This window comes from Astatotilapia calliptera, unplaced genomic scaffold (assembly GCF_900246225.1).
Source record: "Astatotilapia calliptera unplaced genomic scaffold, fAstCal1.2 U_scaffold_1, whole genome shotgun sequence".
Lineage (NCBI taxonomy): Eukaryota > Metazoa > Chordata > Actinopteri > Cichliformes > Cichlidae > Astatotilapia > Astatotilapia calliptera.
In genome coordinates, this window is record NW_020535618.1 from 1,251,172 (window position 1) to 1,269,308 (window position 18,137).

The 18,137-nt window shown below is 42.3% G+C and overlaps 1 protein-coding gene across 2 annotated transcripts in view; it reads left to right on the forward strand.

Annotated features, from left to right (window-relative positions):
• LOC113017156 (type II inositol 3,4-bisphosphate 4-phosphatase-like) overlaps positions 1 to 11,219 on the forward strand; it is a 38,434-nt gene extending 27,215 nt beyond the window's left edge. For both annotated transcript variants that reach the window (XM_026160314.1, XM_026160316.1), the window contains exon 26: positions 10,929 to 11,219. In XM_026160314.1, coding sequence (XP_026016099.1) covers positions 10,929 to 11,049 — 121 coding nt within the window. In that variant the 3' untranslated portion in view covers positions 11,050 to 11,219. The remainder of the gene's footprint in view (positions 1 to 10,928) is intronic.
• The last annotated feature ends 6,918 nt before the right edge of the window (positions 11,220 to 18,137 follow it).

Here is an 18,137-nt window from a genome sequence, read left to right on the forward strand (position 1 = left end):
TTGTCAAAGTTAAAACTTTAAAAAATTGATCAAACATGGTCACTGAAACCTATCAAAATCTCTCACTATGTCAATATCCAAAAGGGCAAACCCGAATCTTTAAAGGATATTCAGGGAGACTTTGGCACCTTCTGACTTCATCAGGACAGAAAAGTTTAAATGTTTGAGGTTTATTCACAGGTGTCTAACCTGTATAAGTAATGATGCATCCAGGTGCTACAGCACAGAATGCAGAGAGGACTGTCGGGCTGTGCATCAAAAATGTCTTTGAACCAACATGAAATTACTTGAAATAAAATATTATTGAAATCAAAGTTAGTATTTTAATTCAACATTTTATAGCTGGATTCAGTCATTTTACTTGTTTCTGAGACAGATTTATGTGATCTGATAAGAAAATTTTGTTCAGTTGCCCTGTGGTGCTCCATCCTTTATATATATATATTTAAAATTAATGATTGGGGCACCTTCCATCATTTGCAGGTTGTAAAAAAAGTCCAGTTTTCTTCAGCTCCTCCAGTAAGTCTGCTAACATGGTACTCTTGACCAGTACAGGCCTCGTTGTGAATTGCCCCATGCACTGAGGGCAGCTGTGTATTCCCTTCCTGTTCATCAAAGTGTGTTTTAATCCGGTTGTTCAGTCTGACGTCACTAGCCGTGTCTGGGTCTAAACTCCGCTGCAGGTCCATATATCAAACGATCACTGTGGCATTACTGAGAGTTGAAAAACTGTCTAAAGTCTTTCATCTTTAATAAAATGATCAGCGTTCTGCTCTACCAGGTGTAACAATTAAGTTTAACATCCAGGCATCCATGAAAATGGAATTTATGACATTTAACGGAGTTAGAAGTTAGCAGGAAGTTAGCTCGCTAACTTCTATCTAAATACAATATAGCATGTCCTGACTGCGGGGTTTTGGAAACAAATTAAGACGTACAGCTCTGCTATCACTTCCAGCATAAATGAAGACAGAAAACTAAACAGCAGTGAGGTTTGTAGGGTTACTGAAGTTGGGGTAGCTGGTATATAATGATGTGCTACGTGACCGCTAGCGACACAGCTATGTTAGCATAATATAAACAAGCTAACTTTTTTTCCACTTGATAAAAGTTAACGTGAGTGTTCTCGGTGGTCAGGAACAAATGTAATCGCATGGCAGGATGCTGTAAAAGGACCAAACTTCAGCCAGGAGAACAACTGAGATAATCCATCCACAATACGAGGTTAGTCATTCATATACTGCTGCATGGGCTGGGCTGTAGTTACATCCTAAGGTTTTAAAAACTGAGCTTAAATAAATGATTCGTGGTAATAAACGCCGAGGGAGGTCAACAGTGATCACTGACTGTTTTAGGAGCTTTTTGAGATTAAATAGAAGAAAATACATAACATTAAACATGTTAACAACACAAAAGCCATATTAAACGCAGACTACTTTAGACCCGGAAGTAGGATTCGTCGCGTCATCACTGAACAACCGGATACAGTTCCTGCAGTAGCTGTGTCCACAGGGAATAGTCACTGGATCCTTCAGTAGATCCAAACAGATGGAACAAGAGAATTTCTCTGAATCCAGCTGAACTCCTTTCTGCTCCATTTCTCCTCTCAGCAACACTCGATATTTTAATAAGAAAGAAGCTGTCAGACAAGTTGTTTCATTTAGACTACAGAACAGGGTGCAGTTTGAACTTTAGCAGCATTTATGAGTTTACATTTTTATTATCATCAGTTTGAACTTTGCTGGAATGTTTTACCACTCCTTCAAATTGTAAAAGACTGATGCTTGGTCATATGATCATGCTCCTATGGACCTATTTGTGATTGCCAACCAGTCACATTGCAGTTCATAGCCCTGACTATTATAAGATATCCTGTATTGCTAAAAGTATTCATTTTATCCTTCCAAATCAATGAATTTGGGACACCTCCAATCACTTCCAGGCGTTTAAAATTGAGCACTTAGCCAAGCAAACTGCTTCTGGAAACATTCATGAGAGAATGAGTGCCCCTCTGGAGCTCAGTTAATTCCAGCTGAGTCCATGTGTTTGGCCAGCTCATCCCATGCTGTCACATATCCTGTACTACTGAAAAATTCTTGAACTATACATTTTTTTTCCTTTTTTTTTTTTTTTTTTTTTTTTTTTTTTTTTTGGATTGGTGTGAACACCACGGACCCACAGCATTCAGTCACTGTTCAGTCATTTATTCACAGCCCTACATCATGCACACCCACTGCCAGACTGAGGTCAGGGCCATATCCGGCTGCACCTACGGCAGTCAACCCCCCTTACCTGCTGGGACAAATTGGCTCCAGCTCTCCATTTGAGGCGTCCATCTGCAAGACACCACCTGGCACCGCTTCGTCCACTAGACAAGATCTGACCAGCCCCCATGAGATGGGGGGCTGGTCAGTTCCGCAAACCCAGGCACAAACCGGCGACAATACCCAACCAGCCCCAGGAACCTCCTCACCTCCTTTTTGGTCTTGGGGCACAGGCCAGATGCAATGGCGGCTGTCTTCTCTGCCTGTGGATGCACCTGCCCACCCCCCAAGTGGTACCCCAGATACTGTTGGCTGTGAGCCCTGCCTTGATCAGAGACTCCAGAACCACGCCCACCTTCTGCACATGCTCCACACAGGTGTTACTGTGAATGATAACATCATCCAGGAAGGTGGCAGCCTGTGCACTGTGTGCCCCCCTACCTGGTCCATTTGATGCTAGAAAGTGTCAGGGGCTCCAAACAAGCCGAACAGAAGGCCATCTTTTGCCTGGACTGATGCCCCAGTGCATGGTAGACATCAGACCGCTGTTTCCCTGGCAGACCATCCACAAACTGCTCCAAGACCACCTTTGCCAGTATGCATGCCTTCCCCTCCAATGGTCCGGGCTGCAGCCATATAGCCCCTGCATCGTGGAGCTAATAGGCCCACACAAATGACCGATCTTCCCCCACCAGCTGACAAACCCAGAAGCGCCGGCAGTGATTCTCCGGGGAGAGGTCCAAGTAATCGAGCCCCGCATGGCTGATGTCCTCAAAACTGCCCTGTAAAGCAGATGACAGGCTCAAAGGCGCCGTCTGAGCCTCTCCCGACAGCATTGGCAGCAACCACGGTGTCCATTCCGTGGCAGGCCACTGGCATGCCTCTGCTGTGGCCCGGAAGGTTTCCAGAAATGACTGCGGGTCGTTGCCCTCCCCAATGCATCAACACCGCCAGTGCCTTTCCAGCACCTCGGTCTGTCGCTTCTGCAGCCTGTCCAGCTGTGCTTTGTACACCGCCACCTCTTCATGGTGCATGACCACGACATTCACCAATATTCGGACTAACAGCTGGAGCAGCTGTACTGGTTGTGCAGGCTCGGAGTCCAACATGGAGGCTGGGGTTCGGCACCATTGTTAACACCACGGAAAATGGGAAACAAATGCAGCTATTTACAGTAGAGATGGGGAAAACAGAGTTTATACAAGTGTGCAATCTGAACTCTCTTGGGCAACTTTCTTGTAATTTCTGTAAAGTCTTCAGGAATCGTTCTCCAGGCTACTAAGGACATTCAAAGCTCTTCTTTGGATGTTTGCTTTTGTTCTATTCTCTGTCTGGGTGATCCCAAATTGGATTTGAGTTCCATGTGTGATAAGTGTGTTAATTTATCCAGAGGTTCAAGGTTCTTTATTTGTCACATGCATAGTTATACAAGTATAACACACAGTGAAATGTAGCCTGACACGCTCCTCGACATGTGCAAAAATGGGGGGGTAGAGGAAGAACATTATATATATATATCATTATATGGCTATATATGTATCTGCACTGCTCTAGTCCGGCATCTCCTGGTGTAGGTGTCCTGAAGCGGGGGGAGAGCAATCCTGCAGCAGCGTTCTGCTGTACGGATCACTCTCTGGAGAGCTTTTTGGTCCTTAATACAGCTGTTCCCAAACCACGATGTCATGTTCTGTGTGAGGATGCTCTCCACAGCGCCTGTATAGAAAATCCTGAGGATCTTTGGAGAGACCCTGAACTTCCTCAGTTGTTGTAGGTGGTACAGGCGCTGCCTAGCCTTTTTGGTCTGGACCTGAATGTGGGCAGCCCATGTCAGGTCTGAGGAGATGTGGACACCAAGATACTTGAAGGACTGCACCCTCTCCACTGGAGCTCCATTGATGATAATAGGCTTGTAGTCTCTGTGCTGACTCCTTTCTGAAGTCCACCACCAGCTCCTTGGTCTTGCCGACGTTCAGCTGGAGGTGGTTGTCCTGGCACCACGATGCCAGATTCTTCACTTCATCCATGTAGGCCGCCTCACCGTTGTTGGAGATGGCGCCCAACACCACTGTGTCGTCAGCAAACTTCACAATGGTGTTGGAGCCAGATATGCTTTTACTGCGCTGGTAGTATGTTTGGGATCAATGTCATTCTGAAAAATGAAGGAATTGCCAATCAGATGCTTTGCTGATGGTATCGCAGGGTGCAGTGAATCGAAATCTGAAGGTATTTGTATTTCCAGCAATTTTGCTGTGGACACTCATTGTTGTACTTACACACTCTCACTAGATCACTAAGGTCTGCTGAGAAAATGCTCCTGGCTGTCTCCCAAGATCCAGATTAAAAGAGGAGATGGGTTTGTAGAAGCGGTTGCTTCTGAATTAGGGCACAAAATGCCTCTTCACATCAGGAGGTCGTCAACATTAGATATCTTTAAAACAGTTTGAAAAACATTTTTTTTGTATTTTAAACCAGTGGTGTTCTAATTTTTTTTTTTTATGTATTTTGTTTTCTCCTCTTTTCTCAATTATGTTATCTTTATCTTTGGAGGGGGGGGGGGGGGTTAAACAATTTTATTTTTAAGCGATTTTATTATTTTATGTATTTTTCTTAACTCAGACATGATCAGTATACACCCTTCACACTCCCTCTTCAGCCTTCGGAGAGGATGTACAGGAGTGTTCAGGCTCGCTCCACTGGACTGTTGAACAGCTTCATTCACCAGGTTGTCAGAAGGCTGAACTCTGTTCATTACCATTCCCCATCAGCCCCTACCCCTACATTGTAAGATTGTACCCCTAGATTGTCTCTCTCACACAAGTTGGCTTCTTACAATTCTATCCTTGTACATTTTACAAGCTGTTCTATTTATTTATTTCTTATTTCTTACCCATCCTATAATTGCAAATGCGAAGACATTGTTGTGTAAATTACATAGGGCGGGTCGCTGGGACTTTATTAAATCTCCTTCGGCAACCCTATGGGGGAATAAAAGAATTTTAATTGGAGGGACATCGGTTGACTGGTTACAGTGGCGTAAGGCAGGCATCCTTTATGTATCAAATTTGTTTGACTGGGGGACCAAATGTTTTTTTTAAGCTTTGATAAAGTTGTGGAGTTATACAAGTTGCAGCGTAATCAATTCTGGAGATATGTCCAAATACATAGTTCATTATCAAAGTGGCTGGGAACCCTTTTGAGTTGTCCTGTGGGCAGCCCTATGGAAGTCCTGCTCTCAAGATCACCCTTGGGTAAAGGTATCACTTCTAAAATTTATCATTTATTGCAAGAACGGTCAGCTGACCCTCTCCTTAAAGTTAAGGGCTATTGGGCCCAGGACATGGCATTGGACATATCTTCAGTTGAATGGGATTCAACTGAAGATTCATTCATTCATTCATTCATGTATTCATAATGTTAACACTGTGTATAAAGAAACAGGCAGTAGATTTATTCAACTTAAGATAATCAATAGGTGGCATCAAACACCGCAACAACTGTATAAATGGAACTTGGCCCCCACGGACGATTGTTGGAAATGTGATGGTCAAAACGCTTCGATTTTACATATCTTATGGAGCTGTTCGGCACTTCGGGATTGGTGGGAAAACATAATGGAGGTAATTTTCAGTGTTTTCAAAAGGAGATTTGGTATCTCACCAAAACTGTCCATACTTGATATAACCACAGAAATTTCTGATGGAGACTTTTCCAGTTATACAAAAAGATGGATTATTCTGGCTCTTACTACGGCCAAACAGGTCCTGCTAAGACATTGGCGGTAAAAGAAGACCCCCTCCCTATGAAGAGTGGCCAATGACGATGGCTAAGTTGGTGTTTTACGAAAAAGCGACTTATGGTTTATTAGATAAATTGCATCAATCTGATTGTATTTGGTCCCCCTTTACAAGCTGGCTTTCTGTAACTTGAAGAACAGAGTAATGAGAGAGTGGTGGTGTGGGGATTGGTGTGTGAAGAAAGAATAGGATAACCTCTCTTTGTCTTTGTGTACAGTGGGGCAAAAAAGTATTTAGTCAGCCACCGATTGTGCAAGTTCCCCCACCTAAAATGATGACAGAGGTCAGTAATTTGCACCAGAGGTACACTTCAACTGTGAGAGACAGAATGTGAAAAAAAAATCCATGAATCCACATGGTAGGATTTGTAAAGAATTTATTCGTAAATCAGGGTGGAAAATAAGTATTTGGTCAATAACAAAAATACAGCTCAATACTTTGTAACATAATCTTTGTTGGCAATAACAGAGGTCAAACGTTTACTATAGGTCTTTACCAGGTTTGCACACACAGTAGCTGGTATTTTGGCCCATTCCTCCATGCAGATCTTCTCGAGAGCAGTGATGTTTTGGGGCTGTCGCCGAGCAACACGGACTTTCAACTCCCGCCACAGATTTTCTATGGGGTTGAGGTCTGGAGACTGGCTAGGCCACTCCAGGACTTTCAAATGCTTCTTACGGAGCCACTCCTTTGTTGCCCGGGCGGTGTGTTTTGGATCATTGTCATGTTGGAAGTAGGGTGGCAAAGGGGAGGAAAATTTACGGTAAATTTCCGAAAAGTTTCCGGTAAATTTCCATGGTAAGTTAAGCTTGGGAATTTTGGAAATATTCCATATTGGAAACTTTCCATGGAAATAATGGGAATTATGGAAATTAATGGGAATTTAGGAGAACTAACTGGGAATATATTATTTCCAAGCATAAATATAAACAGAAATCATAAGAAAACCTCCATGCAAAATGTTTTCAACAGATATTTCAACAGATTTATTTGTAAGTACAGTAGAATAGAACACGTTTCAATAACTTGTTTCATGGATGAATAAAAACAGAAATGTTGAGTTCAATATTACCATCCCCTAACCCCGCTCATTCAAAAATGCCCCCTGTCCAAACATCTCCACAAAGTCCCATTCAAAAGGTTAAATGAAAAATGCCACTTATCCTCCAAAACGTCCCATTAAACATGCAAATCTTCCTTCAAGCAATTCTCTTTGCTCATTTTTGCTCAGTCAATAGACTCTTCCTGGACCTCATCATTATCCAACAACATGTCCACTTCCTCAGCATCCAACTCTGAGTCTTCCTCTTCAGTATCACTTTCCAGCCTTGTTGAGGATGGCTCTGTGTCAGGCTCAAAGAGCCGTAGGTTTGCCCGAATGCCGACTAGCTTTTCCACTCTCACATTTGTGAGCCTGTTGCGAACCTTTGTGTGGGTGTTCCCAAACAGTGACCAGTTGCGCTCTGAGGCGGCTGATGATGGTGGGATTTGGAGGAGGATGGAGGCTACATGTGCAAGGGCCTCAGATTCACATAGTCCCTTCCACCAGGTGGCTGCAGATATGTGCTGGCATGACTGCCATATTCCATCCCCTTTCCAAAGGCCTTGCTTTGTTCGATACTTTGCCAAACTGCCTAGAACTTTGCCTTTATCGAGACCCAGGTGGTCAGACATGGCTGTAATGACCGCATGGGCACCGTTGATCTCTTCCCCAGAAAGTATGCCCATGTCATATTTGGGGTCCAGCATGTATGCTGCTGCATGCACTGGCTTCATGCAGAACTCCCTCCACTGTTCCAATGACTTGACCACAGCCGTTTCCTCTGCTTTCAGTAGTAGGGAAGTGGGCAGTATTGTCTGGATTTCTTCTTTGAGTTCTGCAAAAAGGCACTGGACATGTGACAAGATGGCATCATCCCCCTCTATCTTCGCTATTGCTGCTGCAATAGGTTTGAGGATTTTCCTGCTGCTAGATACTCCTTCCCAGAACACATCATCCAAGATGACCTTCTTGATGTCACTGTCGATGCCTACAGACTGGGATATGGCCATCTCTTGCAGAGACTCCTTTCCCTCCAGAAGGCTGTCAAACATGATAACAACACCACCCCATCACGTTATGCTGGGAAGCTTCAGTGTAGTACTCTTGTTCTTTAACTTTTGCTTTGACAGAAATGTAGCGGAAGTTACTTGTTTGCCTTTAACATATTTCAGAACTTGCTTCGCTCTCTTATTCAGAGTGTCCATTGTTTTTAGTGCCATTATGTCTTTTAGGAGAAGATTTAGTGTATGGGCAGCACAGCCAATAGTAGTTATATGAGGGTAGGTCTCCTCCACATGTGCCCAGGCAACCTTCATGTTGGCTGCGTTGTCAGTGACCAGTGCAAAAACCTTATCTAGTCCAAGGTCATTGATGATCACTTTTAGCTCATCTGCAATGTATTGGCCTGTGTGTCCGTTTTCCTTTGTGTCTACACTCTTGTAGAACACAGGCTGAGGAGTGGTGATTATGTAGTTAATAATTCCTTGTCCCCTGATATTGGACCATCCATCAGTGATGACTGAAATACAGTCAGCTTGGTCAATGGTCTGTTTCACCTTTGCTTGAACTCGACTGAACTCTTCATCCAGTAGATGAGTAGACAATGCATGTCTGGTTGGGGGAATGTATGCTGGTCGGAGAACATTCAAAAATCTCTTCCAGTACACATTGGATGTCAGCATCAGGGGTGAGCCAGCTGCATAGATTGCACGAGCGAAACACTCATCTGCGTTTTTCTGGCTAGTGTCATCCATAAAATCAAAGAATCCTCTGATGCCAGAGGGACCAGGAGCTGATGAGTGGGTATCTGACTCTGATACAGCTGAAACAGATTCATTTCCCCATAATATCATCAAAACTTACCTCACTTGTTAAGTCCACAGGCTCAAATGTGTGCCTTCAATACTCTTTGTCCTTCAGGCTCAAAAGTGTGGTCCATGTGTACATGTGATGGAGGCATGCACAGTGCCAGTAGGTGGTCTCAATAGCCATGCAGCAAGCATGTGCTATGTACATGTGATTAAGGAATGGCATGGATATTCAAGTGTATTTGAATTGCATTTGTTTGTTTTTGTCAATATTATGCTAAAATATACTTTGCTCAACTATATTTAAGTTCCCTAAGAAGAGCCAACCTTCAAGTTTGAAAATTCCCAGTTTATTCCCATAAATTCCCGTTAATTCCCGTTTATTCCCATGGAAAGTTTCCATCTTTGAAAATTCCGGGAATTTTGCAACCCTAGTTGGAAGACCCAGCCTCGTTTCATCTTCAAAGTTCTCACTGATGGAAGGAGGTTTTGGCTCAAAATCTCACGATACATGGCCCCATTCATTCTGTCCTTAACACGGATCAGTCGTCCTGTCCCCTTGGCAGAAAAACAGCCCCATAGCATGATGTTTCCACCCCCATGCTTCACAGTAGGTATGGTGTTCTTGGGATGCAACTCAGTATTCTTCGTCCTCCAAACACGACGAGTTGAGTTTATACCAAAAAGTTCTACTTTGGTTTCATCTGACCACATGACATTCTCCCAATCCTCTGCTGTATCATCCATGTGCTCTCTGGCAAACTTCAGACGGGCCTGGACATGCACTGGCTTCAGCAGCGGAACACGTCTGGCACTGCGGGATTTGATTCCCTGCCGTTGTAGTGTGTTACTGATGGTGACCTTTGTTACTTTGGTCCCAGCTCTCTGCAGGTCATTCACCAGGTCCCCCCGTGTGGTTCTGGGATCTTTGCTCACCATTCTCATGATCATTTTGACCCCACGGGATGAGATCTTGCGTGGAGCCCCAGATCGACGGAGATTATCAGTGGTCTTGTATGTCTTCCATTTTCTGATGATTGCTCCCACAGTTGATTTTTTCACACCAAGCTGCTTGCCTATTGTAGATTCACTCTTCCCAGTCTGGTGCAGGTCTACAATACTTTTCCTGGTGTCCTTCGAAAGCTCTTTGGTCTTGGCCATGGCGGAGTTTGGAGTCTGACTGTTTGAGGCTGTGGACAGGTGTCTTTTATACAGATGATGAGTTCAAACAGGTGCCATTCATACAGGTAACGAGTGGGGGACAGAAAAGCTTCTTACAGAAGACGTTACAGGTCTGTGAGAGCCAGAGATTTTCCTTGTTTGAGGTGACCAAATACTTATTTTCCACCCTAATTTACGAATAAATTCTTTACAAATCCTACCATGTGGATTCATGGATTTTTTTTTCACATTCTGTCTCTCACAGTTGAAGTGTACCTCTGGTGCAAATTACTGACCTCTGTCATCATTTTAGGTGGGGGAACTTGCACAATCGGTGGCTGACTAAATACTTTTTTGCCCCACTGTATGTGTGTGTGTTTTTGATTATTTATTTATGTATTTATTTTTCAGTTCTGTTATCAAAGTTTAAAATGAAATAAAAATTGTTGATGAAAAATAGTTTAATAATCCCTGAGTAAATAATGAGGCTACAGTTGCTTCAAGATGGATGAGAAAAGTGGTGAAAGTCTCCTAAATCTCTTGTATGTCCTACAAAACATAAATAGAAGTGGCTCTTCATGTGGTCCAGTGTCCTTAACTATTCTCTCCTGAAAATGTATTCATGGTTGAGTGATTATTTACTTTTCTAATTTCATTTATTCTTCCTATCCTTCAGCAATTTACATTTTATTTTATTTTTCCTCTTGATTTTGGATCTTTTAAACAAGCAGCGCTAAACAAAACTGCCACTGGTTTTAGATATTTATGAAAAATGCTAATCTTAAACCATTGCACGCCCATGCCTCAATATTAATTTGTGTATTTGTGTCTCTTTCTGCCCTGCTCTGTATGTATGCAGGGATGGCTGCAGGATGGAGAACGTGGAGAAAAACATTGGCAGCAGGAAGTTCGCCTTCAGCAGCGTCCAGCTTCTCACCTTCCCCAAACTCTACAGACCTCCAGATGGCAGCTATGGATAAGAATGCATAAAATGTATCTATGTACATATGTGTATATAATTTCTTTTATCATTAATTTGTTTTATAATGTGATGACAGTGTTATTTTTATTTCTGTGTTCATAAAATGTTGATTGTGGGTGTGGAAATTTGAATGACCAACATTTTTCTGCAATAAACACTTAAACGCTCGACTTATTTCTGTCTAATATTAAATTAAACCAAATGGGTAATGATATATGCAGCAGCACAAGTCATTGTGGTCTGGGACTCCAAAAACACATGAATCTGCTAAATTGTCTCCACTTTTTCATTTACCCCAGAAACAAATCTGTAAACTGAAAACATTAAATATTGATAAGTATCAAAGTTCAGTATCTGATCAAATGTGAAAAAATTACTAAAATCATCCCTGCTTTTAATAACTTGATATCATTGATCATAAACTCTTCCTGCATTGACCAGAATACAACACTGGTGTTAAAGTAAATCCCTGAATTATATGCATCTTATGAATTCCATTTTGGCCATGTAGGTCAGGAGTGTTTGTTGTATACAAGTTTAGCCATGGAGACGTGCTCGGGCCGATATTTTTGTAGTTTTATTTCTATGCACACAAAGACTTCTGTGTAATCACTGCTTTCACTTCCACTAATATGCAGTTAATTCCCTGTCATAATATTGAATCCATCCATGGACTGTTTAAGGATTGGTTAAACTTTTTTTTTTAACTTTTGTTGTGAAGAAGAAAAAATTTTTCTCGAATAAACAAAATGGACTGAAACATTTTGAAAATGGGAAGTAAGTCACACCTGCTGTTTTTGTTTTCCCACATTTGTTTAACCTCCTAGGACCTGGGGCCCGTTCTTCGTACCTCGCTAAGTAAGTTAGCTGGATTAGATTGTTGACGATTTCGCGTGATCCTGGATCGTTCGGTTCCCCGAAGCTCATCCGGGACTTGCTGTCATAGCAACAGAGCCGTAAGCGTAAACCTGCTTGGGAGCAGGCTTACTTTATGTAAACAGGATTAGATCGCGGCCACGCAGGTATGTCCGCTTCATTTATACGAAAGCAACAGCGATATTTTACCACTGTTTCACCATAAATAAATATTATCAATGTAACTAAAGATAATGCAGCACTTGATCCTTTTATTGATGTCACACAGATACATACAGGTCATTTCCTAAAAAAGGGAAATGTACTATTAACATTCTATCACATGTATTTGATTATTTCAGATGTAATTCATATTTCAGAGTAGTAATAGTAAATTACTTCGTGTAATCAAGATGAGAGACCACGGCTATAAAAGCGAAGGTGGATTTGGGAAGCCTGTCGCAGCCGTGTCCTGTCCGTTTACGCGAGCCACCCATTGCGGAAGGTGCAAGATTGATAAGGAGAGTTTTCAGAATTCAGCGTATATTGCGGGACAGACAGGATCCTTTAGCTCAGCGCGACAGTGTGCTCATTGAGAGATATCGATTTTCCCGTGAGGGTATTATTTACTTAACCAACTTGTTGACGAGGGGGTGCAGGACCACCACCTGTCTTTTGTTGCTCTGCCCTTTTCTTGGTTGCTGTTATAAACAAACAGATTATTTCAGGGTCTCTTTCCTAGAGACGAAAAGCAATATAAGTGATAAATATTACCATTCTGTAGAATATTCTTATATTTCACTTTTACTTGTTCCCATGTTCTAGTGGGTCCTGTTGTGGCTCTAATGTGAAAGGGGATATAATATAACATAATATAATGTAATATAATATTGGATAATATGGTGTGATATGATAAATCTACCCTACCACCTACTGGTGTTGGCCAGAGGGGCCGATGGCGCAATATGGCAGCCTGGCTTCTGTCAGTCTGCCCCAGGGCAGCTGTGGCTACAACTGTAGCTGCCTCCACCAGTGTGTGAATGTGAGAGTGACTGAATAGTGGCATTGTAAAGCGCTTTGGGTGCCTTGAAAAGCGCTATATAAATCCACTCCATTATTATTATTAAATTACTTACGAGTTTAATTTGTCAGCAACTTTCTGCCAGCCCTCTCTCCTTGCTTTTGCAGCCTTTGCAGTGTTCCCTTGCGTTCTAATTAAACTCTGAATCTCCTGAAATCCCTCACTCAGGAGTTCTTGCTCTGCTGCCGAAAAATACTGAGCGCGCTCCTTTGACATTTTCGCCGACCAATCAGAGGGTTGCCGATCAATGTTTCTACTATCGATGCGTAGCCCCTTTTACGACACCCAGTGATCTCACATTACTTCATCCAGCTGTACTAATCGTCAACAGCAGGTGTGTTCGGGGAACCGGAATAGCGAGCTCAGAGTTAGCGCGATGATTTGGTCTTGGATGTGTCATTTGATCTTGGATGTAGTAAGCGACGTACGAAGAACGGGCCCCTGGGCCCTATTTCAGGAAGCCGGTTTAGTGCAAACTCTAAGTATACCCTGAGTTAACGAAAACTCTGGGTTTTCGGTTTCACAAAGCGAGTTTAGATTAATCCTGAGCAGTGTTGGGTAAGTTATTTTAAAATAGTAACTTAGTTACATTACTAGTTACTTCTCTCAAAAGTAACTGAGTTACTTCAAGTTACTCGTTACTTTCAAAGTAACTAGTTACTAGGGAAAGTAACTTTGGTTTTACTCAGAATTCTCTTGTTAATGTGTTGCTTCCATAACTTTGCCAGTCTTCTAGCTTGCTTACTTGCCACAAGTGCACTGTGCCACCTACCAATAGAAAGGAAAAGATAATGTGTATATTTCCACGAGAGAAATCCCACGCCTGGACCGTCATTGACCGCTGCCATGATTCTAGCCTACGTCACAGCGTCATGTGCGCCTTTTACATCCAACACAAAAACTGCAGTCGTGGTGCTTTCAATTGTACTCAGAACTCGGAAATTCTGCCTTCTGAATAGGAAGATGTAGGCAACACCAGACTGCAGATGAGCTGCATACAGGGCTGGACTGGGACAGAAAATTGGCCCGGACATTTTGACTAGAGACTGGCCCACCATTATAGGAAAAATTATAAAGCCTTTGAATGAAAACAAATGCTGTTGTGACTGTGATGTACACTGTTTTGATGGTATATATGCATCAATCTATCAATCGTTTGTTGTAAGATTCAGATAATTATTTTTTAAAAGCTAGACATTTTAAATGAGAATAAGAAAGAAAAGTATTTCGTTGTGCCCACCTCTCCCTGTTAATGCCCTACCTGGCCCCCTGGCAACACTTTGCTAGACCCGCCCCTGCACAGTTACCAGCTGTCAGCTACCTAAAAAAGGATCCTGCTGTTATTTGTCTCTCAGAAACAGTTCATAACTTCCCTTCAACTCATTCATGTCACCTAAAAGGTAAACCTGTTTCTCCATCACCTGTTCAGCTCTGATGATTCAGTAAGGACATCTCCTGGTTAGTCCCAACACTGATCCTGAGTGAGTTACTATGACGACACACTCCGTGAAGCTAACCTGCCCCCTAGCAGGTTTACTTCAACTAACCCTGACGTTCTCCGCCTCTTTGTCGGAAACCTGACTGTAGGAAGTGTCAGACATGGCGTGCTCCAGTAGATGTTGAAGCCCAAATTCTCCGCAGAGCTCTCCACCGGGAGAGAGTGATTAGAGCGCGTTTGGACATTTTATCATTTCCTGATGATTTCCTGTGTGAACGTTACCGTTTTTCAGCACAATCTATAATTTATTTGAATAACATCCTCAGGCCTAATATTGCTCATGTGACACATCGCGGACATGCTCTCAGTTCTGTACATATTATTCGTATTGCACTTCGGTTTTTTGCGAATGGGAGCTTTCTGTATAATATTGGTGACGCTGAGCACGTTTCCAAGGCTACCGTCTGTCGGGCAGTCAGGAATGTTACAGTTGCACTGAAACGTCTCCTGTACTCGTCTGTGGTGTTCCCCGGTCATAGACCCACAAGATTTATCAAAGAGGGATTCCACAAAATTGCAGGTATCAGGATGAACGAAACTTAATTCATGATGTGGTGATATTTGAACTACTACTTAAATTTTACATTTATTTTCACGGTTCCCAGGCGTGATTGGCTGTATAGATGGCACTCACATTCCAATCATTGCTCCTTCAGTAAATGAAGGAGACTATGTGAACAGGAAGTCTTTCCACAGCATTAATGTGCAGGTACATAGCTCCCTGTAGCATTTCAAACTAACAAATTAGAACCGGCCCAATGAGCTGAATGACTTCCGACCGGTGGCACTGACGTCACATCTTATGAAGACTCTAGAGCGGCTCTTCCTCAACCTCCTCCGACCACAGGTACAACATGCCCAGGACCCACTACAGTTTGCATACAAGGCGGGTGTCGGAGTGGAGGATGCCATCCTGTACCTCCTACACAGAGCCCACTCACACCTGGATGGGGGAAAAGGCACGGTCAGGATCCTGTTTCTTGACTTTTCCAGTGCCTTTAATACCATCCGGCCCTGTATGCTTCAGGAAAAACTGAACAGGATGGAGGTGGACCCCTGCCTGGTGGCTTGGATCTCCGACTACCTCACCAACAGACCACAGTACGTCAGGCTGAAGGACATCACGTCTGACACAGTGGTCAGCAGCACAGGAGCACCACAGGGAACTGTGCTGTCCCCTCTTCTCTTCACCCTGTACACCTCTGACTTCTGCTACAACTCTGAATTATGCCACATTCAGAAGTTTGCAGACGACACAGCCATCATGGGGTGTATCTGGGATGATCAGGAAGAGGAGTACAGAAGTCTGGTGAGGAACTTTGTCGCATGGAGTCACACAAACCACCTGCAACTCAACACCTCAAAGACTAAGGAACTGGTTGTGGACTTCGGGAGGTCTAGAGCAGGTCCACTGCCGGTTCAGATAGAGGGGGAGGAGGTGGAGGTGGTCAACAAGTACAAGTACCTCGGGCTGTGGGTGGACAATAAACTGGACTGGTCATGCAACACAGAGCACCTGTATAAAAAAGCCCAAAGCCGACTGTACTTCCTCAGGAGGCTGAGGTCTTTTAACATCTGCAGGAAGCTCCTGAGGATGTTTTACCAGTCAGTGGTTGCTGGAGTACTTTTCTATGCTGTGGTGTGCTGGGGGAGCAGCACAGCAAAGAAGGACTCATCCAGGCTGGAGAAACTGATCAGGAAGGCTGGCTCTGTGGTCGGCATGAAGCTGGACACTCTGGTGACAGTGGCAGAGAAAAGGACATTAAAGAAACTGATGGACATTATGGACAATGCTGGGCATCCTCTGCACACGGCCATAAACAATCAGAAGAGTCTGTTCAGTGACAGGTTGCTTCTCCCCAAGACAAGAACTAACAGACTTAAAAACTCCTTTGTCCCACACGCCATCAAACTGTTTAACTCCTCTCTGGAGGGGAGAGGGAGGGGAAACAGGAGGACAAAGGAGGGGGGAACAACTAAGCTGTAGTGCCTCTTCACCTCACTGTACAATACCTTTTGTGCAATACTTTTGTTAATAGTCAACAGTGCAATAGACTCAATACTTGAAATGTGCAATTCACTTGTATTTTTATTTTTATTCCTATTTATTCTATTTATCCCCTTCGTATATTTTATTTATATTGTCTCTGTATTTATATATGTGTGTGTGTGTGTGTGTGTGTATATATATATATATATATATATATATATATATATATATATATATATATATATATATATATATATATATATATATATATATAATATTCTGTAACTCTGAAACTTCTGTCGGTGCTGTGCTTTTTGGAAATCGAATTTCCCAGAGGAACCCACCCGAGGGATTAATAAAGTTCTATCTAATCTAATCTAATTATTTCATTATAGTAATGGATGCTAATTTGTGTTCTCTGCACTGTGAAGTTCATATGTGATGCTGCCAACATTATCACAAATGTGGAAGCCAACTGCTCAGCCTCTGCGAGTGGTGGTGGTGGAGGACCCCCACCTGTTTTTCGGGCCTCCGCTTTTTTTCTGTTGGCTATAACGGGCCACATTTGAGCATACAGAGTAAGCAAATATGTACTTGTAATGTGCTCAGATAATTTCAATAAGTGCTGACAGAAAGAAAATTAATGTAGCCTCTAACTGCAATCGATTTACATCGGACAAACAGACCAAGCACTATGGCTCATAATACAATTACACCTTACCTGTTTGGACTATATTTTTATATTTCATTTTTTCTTGCTGCCAGGAACGTTTGGGGCCTGTTGGGTTGCACCTGCGCCATTGCTCCTGGGAGGAAACACTTTGCTCCATGTGAACAACTACAGTAGTTCATAGCAGATGTAAATTTAGTAACACTTATTACCTTCGTACTTATTGTTATAACAGACTGATCTTAAAAATTAAAATTTAGAGTCTTCCCAAGTTATAAACATTAAAATCTCGAGCCTGAGATGTTAATGTTCCCCGAGATGAAATGTAGAAAAAACTTGTTTTCATAATTTTTAACAATATTTTTGTTAAAACGTTTAAATCAACCCTTAATAGGTACTTAAAAAAGCATATACCGCTTCCCTGTTTGCAATTTTCAAGACGGTTTAAGAAAGCGCAAATGTAGTAAAGACAACGCTGGAATCCACATAAAAAAAATCTGATTGATTCAAATGTTGAAGGGACTCAACAACTATCAATTTATTTCACTTTCTTTTATTTCACAGAGTTGTCTTTAAATTTTCAAACAGGGATTCAATCTGTTTAAATATAATTGTTTGTACTTTAGATTACATGTTTTTCTTCTTGTGTAAGTTTGACATTGTATTTCTAATCCAGTGCATAACATTTGGTCTGAGTGGGGTTTTTTTGGCTGTAGCAAACAAATTATTTTGATGTGATTTTGCAAGCACAGAAGTTGTCAGCTGATAATTAAAAAAAAAATCCTCAAAACAAAAACTGTTGGAGTTTAGTTTAATTATTTTCTTACATCAGATCAAAATCTAATCATGTATTTAACAATTGCAGTCTGCCTGTTCAGTTTTTCTACTGAGTATAAACACACAGGAAGAGATAGTTTGAGACCATAAGAGTACATGTATGACCAGTGAGGGATATCATGTACCGTAATCGAAAACATAAAGCTCTGTAGACC